Source organism: Vanacampus margaritifer, chromosome 12, assembly GCF_051991255.1.
Source record: "Vanacampus margaritifer isolate UIUO_Vmar chromosome 12, RoL_Vmar_1.0, whole genome shotgun sequence".
In the NCBI taxonomy this organism is placed as follows: Eukaryota; Metazoa; Chordata; class Actinopteri; order Syngnathiformes; family Syngnathidae; genus Vanacampus; species Vanacampus margaritifer.
In genome coordinates, this window is record NC_135443.1 from 16981621 (window position 1) to 16989541 (window position 7921).

The following is a 7921-nucleotide window of genomic DNA, read 5'->3' on the forward strand; positions in this document are numbered from 1 at the left end:
AACAGGTGGTTGTTTATCGAGGAATAACACATGGCACAAACTGTGAAAACATTTGCAGAAGTGTAACTGCGCTTTCTTTCATTGTGATGAAAAATTCACAGTGTGAAATATTAATGGCTGCCAGCTGCGCATTTGTTTTATCCTTGAAATGGATGGATGGATGTTTATTCTGTGTTCATTAACATTAACAGCATCATTAATTTGGGCGCCATGTGGTGTAGTTAAAGCAAATTGTTTTTCCCCATTGAGATGAATGGAAATGTAAAAAAAAGAAAACGTCTGCAACATACATGCTATTCATTAGCTGCTCTATGAGATTTCCTATTATTCTATTAAGCTACCTGACGTTTCAAATACACAATGTGCAACTCTTTTTTAAAATGTTTAATTTGACAGTAAATGAGTGGCATCAAACAACTTGAAGATCTTTTTTGGAAGATTTATTCACAATGTCAAACTTCTTCTTGCTGTAAAGTGATCTGAGTTGCCACCATACAGCGCTCGTATCTCAAAGCTATGCTTTCAATTCAAATCAGCTCGCATCTCAAAAACATCTAACTCTGGTGGTCACTTGTATTTCAAGGCACCACTGTATTTCTAAAATAATAAATATGACAGGACTTTGTAAACGACTAATGCCACATCATTCTATTATCAGCAATTGACATTTTAAAAACTGCAATTGTAACATTGGAACAACCATGTTCCTGTGTTTGCTTTCAAAAGTCCCTTCAGTGGTTTAAAGTCTCTATGCGCTCAAGGTGGGTAAAACGCGCTGTCAAAACATTCCAAAGGGACACTACACTCGAGAATGTCAGAGTCGTGATGCGCCTCTCTGCTGGGAGCTTGTGGCAACAGCTCCACATCTTCATCAGACGTAGAAGGATGAGTGAGGATGATCCGCGGGATCTGTCAAAGAATGACAGGTACCGGCTTTAGGATGGTAACAGAGATATGTATTGATTTGTTTGTATTTTGTTTCAATAACTAATTTGGGGAATTGAATTATAATCTGTTTTATGATTATCTACCACCCTCATAAAACCTTGAACTATATTTGTGTTAATATTGGATTCCTAATCATGACAATATATTTATTTTTTTTATTATGTTTTTATGAATATGTGCAATATGAATTCAATTGTATAACGGAACAGATGGTGTTCCACAGGGTTCAATTCTGGGGCCTCTGCTGTTTTCATTGTATTTTATCTGCTGCCATAGTTTTAAAGTTGAGTTAAGTGATGGGAGTCAGTCAAGCTACAAGTTTTCTCCTTCAAAGTATCTGGAATCTAACATGCTTTCCTAACCTTCTCTGCCTTCAGGCACTTCTGGAATCGTTCTTTCAGGATCCGCCGCACCTCCAAATTTAGTCCCCTTCATGACCCACTTATGTTTTAGAAAGCGGGGGGGGGGGGGGGGGGGTGACATGGAGCGAGGTCGAATAAGTAAAGAGGTTGCTCCAGCATGCTGATGTTCACCTTGGCCAGGAATTGTCAGATGCTCAGAGGATTTTGAGCAAACAAGCTGTCGTGGATGAAGTAGCCACGACGAGTGTTCCTGCCACAACTTTCGCTTCTTCTCATACACTGAACTAAGGAAACGCCACAAGATCTCTTTGAAGATATGCTGGTTGATCATCTGGTCCACATTGATGGGGAAAACTCTTTTATTGTAGTTTGGGTTTGAAATAGAACTTTCATGACACCAGTCCTGGAACTTTTTTGACAAGCCTTGTGAATCCCAATATAATAAAAATTAAAGAAATATAAACCAGAGAGGAGCTAACAACTATGATGCTCATGAGCTGAGGTCATGTATGAGACTGGTTCAAATACAGAATTTGGTTGAATTAAAAATGTCCATCATCTTTATGTAAGACAAAATGGAAAAAAGTCATTAAGATTTATTTTTTATTTTTTTAAAAAGGGGGGTATTGTAAGCAAAATATAGCACTCATCAAGAGCGTATCTATTAACAACAGTTTCTTGTCTAACTTGACACTTGCATGACAATTGAAAATTCTAAAATTGAAGGCGACATGTAATGAAAAAGTGACTTATTAAATTGCTTGTACTGTATAAAAACAGGCGAATCTCTGGAATGACTGGCCACCAACCAAGTGTGAAATGACCAATTACCACAAAGAGCGTTTGGGTGAGCTGCGTATGTCAAATGTGTTTGAACGTGTATGTCATCTGTAAGGCAGCCGTTGTGATTTTTGCCAGATGTCACAATCCCTCACACAGCATTTTTCCACAGTATGCATTATTTGGCACAGATCTGTGTAATTCAACTCAACTCTTCTCGTACTTTTTACATTTCATATTTTATTAATTCCACTTTAATACAAAAGTCACATTTCCTGTATTCATGTTTATCAATATTAAAAACTATTTGTCCTACTGCAGGCACATCCATTTTGTACAAAGTTTTTAAAGGATAGTTATAAGATTTTTAAGTTGTCCAAACTGAATAAACTTCTAAGTTATGTCAAGGTTATAATGTCTGTTCAGAAACAATATATTATGGAGTTAAGACTGCTTTCTTTGTTTTAATATGGACCAACTTATTAAAATAAGTTATCAATTGATTACAATGTGTTCATGGGGGGGGGGGGATCATTGTTTTATATAAAGCCATTGATTTTAAGCTTTGGCTTACTAACACCATGTATCAGTTTTAGAGTAGAGAAGTCTAATAATTATTTATCCTTGGTGTATTTCAACACAAGCAAGTTGTCACAGCAATGTTATGAAAACATCTGCAAACTATTTGAAATTGTGGTGAAAATGTCATTAAAAACTAAACATCTTACTTTCATTGTGTTTTTGTCCAAATGCAAATCATTTCTTTTGGTCAAGGCCTCTGCCTCCGCCTGGGACCGCCGTAAGTTACTCTTGAAATCAGTCTGAAAAGAACAATAAGAAGAAAAAAGGGAGTCGTTATTGAGGGCATCATTTCAAGGAAGCACTGTGAGAATTAATGGCATTATGTTTCTTCTCTACCCACAATGCCATTGCCGTTGCAGACCACATCCATTTTCTTGGGTGAGCAGTCTTCCTTGCCCTCCGCCTTCTGCGGCGTGCTCTTTTGGCATTCGGCAGCATCGTGGCTGATTGGCCGCCGGCTCGCACCATCCTCAGCATCATCTGTCACCTGCCGTGTCACGTGCGCCCCTTCCCGCAGCACTTTCATTTTAATGCAGCTCCCGGCGTTCCTCAGGGCTCGGACGGCCTCCAGGTGGGTCGCTCCTTGCATGCAGAGGTTGTTGACCTGCAGGAGGACATGAAACTTTAATAAGTCAAGCCTTACATCTTACACATCAATATGGATCTTACAATACTACATTATCCTGTGCAGTTCCACCACAGGCAAACAGATATTTTCTTCAGTGGGGTCACATTGGTAATGCAAGCATCGATTGAAATTTTCTGTATTTTGTTTTTGTCTGTGAAGCAATTTCACTTATTTATTGATTTTGCCATTGTGGTAGCGGCAGCATGCATCTTAATCATTTCTGTCTATACTTTAGTGCCCCCTATTGTTCGGAAGGGGAACTAAATCAGCATATATCAAGGCAGAAAGTAGCAAAAACACAATTTTAAAAGGATGAGAATCAAATTTAACTACAATAAATGAAGCAATAACAAAAAGAAGGAGGAGGCAAAAATAATAATACCTGCACTAATCTGTCTCCAACATGGACCCCTGCTTTTTCCGAGGGCCCCCCTTTTGTAACCCTGGAAATAAAAATACCCTGAAAGGTAATAAGCAGACTTGAGTGACAGCTGAGATCAATTTTACCCATGCAGTGCCCTTAAAGAAATTGATTTGTTCAAGGTAAACATGAGTCACCTAAGGCTCCTTGCTAAATACTTTGATATGACTCCAAATGGTGGAGACGGGCTCGGAAAACAAATATATTGCAGGAAATGAAACGGTTTCTGATGTTATTTACCAACCTCGTCATAGTCTTTGTAAGGCAAAGAACCTTTCCCACCAGCTATGCTTATACCCAGACCGTCCCTCTGGCCTGATACTTTAATCTGTAACTAAACAAACATATATAAATAATAATTATGGAACATTTCTAATAGAACCCAACAGACAAGAAGCAGCAATTTGCCTCCATCACTCTATATCATTCTGTGATATTAAAACCAAGGTGCAGGTACCCCTAATGGCACTTGTGAGGTGATCAATTCATGAGGTGTCTGCAAAACAGGCTTCAGATGTCTGCTGACGGAGGGTTTGAGCTTTAAGCCGGGGGCAGGGTCTCCATGGAGACGGCATCCGGCATTAAGAGGTCCGGGCGACTGAAATTTCCGTCCCTCTTGAGTGCCACTTCTCTGGTGGCGAAATCGACGTGGGAAGCTATCACTCGACGTCAGCCGGCTCGCGACATCCTGCTGATAAGGAATAAAAAGACGTCCAATTGCATTTGGAGGTGACAGCAGAGCTTTGAGTGATATCAAAAGTGTGTGTGCAAGTGTGCAATTACATGCGATATAGAATAGGAAAAAATATACTGAGGTGAACATGGTGATTAACTGCAGGTGTTTCCAATTGTACTGGAGACTGGAGTTTGATGTCACACTATTTACATCCTTATATATTTCTTGGAATCAATACATCATATATAAACAAAATGTGTACCAGATGAGAAATCAAAGTCTTAGGTATATACTTTGTATTTGTGTCATTTTCATGTTTTGTATCAGTGCAGTGTGAACATGCTGCCCCGACATCGGGTAAGTTGTCTCGCTATATGGGGTAAGATGTCACAATGCATTTTGCAACTAATAAAACAATGACTTTTTTTCTTTGCTTTACTTGAACATGAACAGCTATTGTGGTGCCCTAAGCATAAATGCTTTGTGGTGCCCCACCCACCACCCACTCCTGACAGAAATGAACACTATCTGCAAGTATTTGTCAGTTTTGCTTTATTTAACTAAATAACTTGTCAATATTAATGTGTCAAAACTTTCACAAAAATAAGACTCTTCTTTTTGTAAAGTTTTTGAATAAGAGACCTACTGGAATTCACTATGGATATAAACTATTTCATCACAAAATATTGCAAATTGGCATAGCTTTCAACCTATTTCGGTGGAGTCATGAGTAGTCCCTCACTCTATTGCTTTGTGTGAATAAAGGAGAGAAGAAAAGAAGTGTAGTCCTTCACTTATGCATGTTGATTCTACAAAAGTAGAATGGAGCAGATTATGTTTGAACATTTTATCATATTTCATTTTTGAGCATTTAATTATTGGGCATTGTCTTGTTTGTTTCTCAAATAATATGCTATATGAGTATAATAATAATCGAAATAAAGAAAAAACCTGCATTTGTAATATATAATTTTCATACATTCACTACAAAATCTCTGACGCTCTTTTGAATATGTTCCCTGTAAACAACAGGTATTAACAGCATGAACAGAACACTAAAGAGAATAGTAATCAGGCCTGCTATAGCATTCTTATTTTATTTTCATCAGTCATCTGTGATGACGGGGCAAATGAATAATAGAATGTTTCCACGTACCCCCTTGCAATGTGCTCACGCAGGACTTGTCATCGCTGTTTAGTGCACTGAATGAGTTTTTCTATGGAAATTTGAGATATCCTACTGTGTGAGTCGTCATTAAACGCACCTTGAGTCTGCTGCCAAACGCGAGTTTGAGTACTTGCAGCTATCGGGCGTTGAATACAAGCACCTTTTTTTTTTTTATAAAACTGAAATATACGCATGTTGTTCGTGTCTTTAAATGAAAAGACGAGCCGTGGTAATCGCGCGTAGTAGTGTGATGTCATTGAGTGTGCGCTCCCGCTGCAGTGGATACGATTTTTTTTTTCCGGGGGCCTCGACTTGTCTTTACCTCCGCGTACGTGAACGCGTACGTGAAAGAATTGATTTAATTTCACTCAATATGAGCTAAAGGAGAGGACCGCAAATTTACTCTGGGGACGAACCAGCGATCCCAACTAGCACTAGGCACTCTCGCGCGATTGATTTACAAAACATAAAGGATTGTTTCATCATGAAACTTAAACCAGTCTTGAAATGTGGACATACTGTAGTTCCAACAACTAAACATTAATTTATAAGCACTCATACTAAACCTAACAAACCAATTTTCGCACTCGTCTCAGGGAAATTCTGGCCTACATAAACTGATTCACCAGCGGTACATTTTTCATTGGCACGTTGTTTGCATGTGTGACAACTAACCCCAAAATGACTGATACATCTTGCCCCAAACTACCAAGTTTCTACTACTTTGTTCTATCTCTAGTTTAAAGTTGACTTGACGCATGACAAAATGTTCACATGAATTGCTGCTAGAATTTGTGAATGGACGACGCTTGTTCCATTCTATATAAAGTTAAAATAATACAATATTTTACTTTGGGTTGTGCAAAATGGTTAACTGGCGCACATATCAGGTTACAATGAGCAATTTTCTTCTCAGAGACGACGGAACCCCTGACCAAAAGAAGAAAACTAGTGTTCCACTTTTTTTTTGTGCCCTCTGGTGGAGAAGAGAATCACAATGTGACAACCTACCCATGTGACAACAAGCCCTGATCTTCCAAACCTTATGATTGAGATACAGTAAACGCACCTTAGCTGGTTTCTCCATTTTCTTTGAATGGTGACTACACACGCCATCAGTGCGTGGGAGGAAGTGGACGCCCCCATGCAGACACGCTTTTGCCACCTTGCCAATGCCTGGAAGGGCCCAGTTTTGGTACGCAGTCTTGAGGGCCGGGCCCGTTTGATGGGTTCTACTCTCCAGGAGCGGAGTGGAAGACACCACCTGCTGCTAAAATGTGATAATTGTTTTATGATCAGGATCAGGTGGTTGATTTCAAATATCTAAATGACTCTCATGCTCATTTTGTGGACGGTGTTGAGCAGTCACTGAAGGACACTTTCTCTATGCTGATTACTGGTTGCAAGGACCCTGCTGACAGCTGACAGTTTAAGCCACACGGATGACAGCCAATTGATGTGTTACTTGGATTGTTGCCACTAGAGGATCAGGGTCAAGGGTTGGAAAGCTTTTTTTTCCCCAGTCCTCTGAGGACTATATTACTACTTTATAGTATACTGCAGCTGTGTCCAAACTAAGGCCATTTGTGACTCTCTTATACTGCAGATTGTTCTTGTTTTGGTTTTAAATATGGACATGGAATTCAGCTGTTGTTCAGTGGCGGTGCGGATCTATTTTAGTGGGGTACACAGCCGCTGGCCACACCAAAATCTTTACAAAGTCCTAAACTATTTGTCCTATCACCTTCAGCAATAGCATTTTTTACAATAACAATGTATAATTGCTTGAATGATTGGTTGCTTTTACCATGTTTAGTAAGTTAAAGTAAAAAATAAATAAATAATAATAATAATTAAAAAAAAAAAATTAGAGTAGCCCTTTCTACTTTTCTTCATGCAGCCCTTGGAGAAAGGAGTTCAGACAGTTTGGCCTTGTGACAGCTGCAGCTTTTTAAAAATTGCTAAATAAATAAAGATGACTTGACTTGACCCCTGATCTACTGTATATTACTCCTGTATATGATAAGATATCATGTAATGATTAAGTGTTACTTATAGTATTGCGCTATTATTACACAAGTAACAGACTACAGTACAGTCCTCAAACATAATTACATACTTGACTCATTAACCAATTTTCAACAGTAAGAAGATATTATTTTGTCTATAATTAATATTTTAACTTCATTATTTCTCATGTACTATTAATACCTTTCAAAACACATTTTGCCACTTGGTATCGACTGAAGATTACATCACGCATGCTCAGGAAATAGGAAATTATCAATCATGGCTCAGTTTGCTAACATCACGTCCAAACCCAGAAAACAGGTGAGCAAGCGTCTGTGCTGTCATT

At 38.7% G+C, this 7921-nt stretch overlaps 1 protein-coding gene across 1 annotated transcript; it reads right to left on the reverse strand.

Annotated features, from left to right (window-relative positions):
* Positions 1 to 459: 459 nt before the first annotated feature.
* On the reverse strand, positions 460 to 7149 carry LOC144061745 (uncharacterized). The gene is made up of 9 exons (XM_077582477.1): positions 7112 to 7149; positions 6945 to 7044; positions 6635 to 6835; positions 4179 to 4409; positions 3966 to 4055; positions 3683 to 3760; positions 3013 to 3276; positions 2819 to 2911; positions 460 to 909 (listed from the first exon to the last, which is right to left on the reverse strand). The coding sequence occupies exons 1-9, from the start codon at positions 7147 to 7149 to the stop codon at positions 757 to 759; spliced, it is 1248 nt and encodes a 415-aa protein (XP_077438603.1). The 3' UTR covers positions 460 to 756.
* Between the last annotated feature and the right edge of the window lie 772 nt (positions 7150 to 7921).

Coding starts and splice junctions, on each gene's coding strand:
- LOC144061745 (XM_077582477.1), bottom strand. CDS start 7,149: ATGGCCTTAGTTTGGACACAGCTGCAGTATACTATAAA. Junction 4,410..6,634: donor AAATGGAGAAACCAGCTAAG/GTGCGTTTACTG, acceptor CCTTATCAGCAG/GATGTCGCGAGCCGGCTGAC. Junction 3,277..3,682: donor TTGGAGACAGATTAGTGCAG/GTATTATTATTT, acceptor GTCCTCCTGCAG/GTCAACAACCTCTGCATGCA.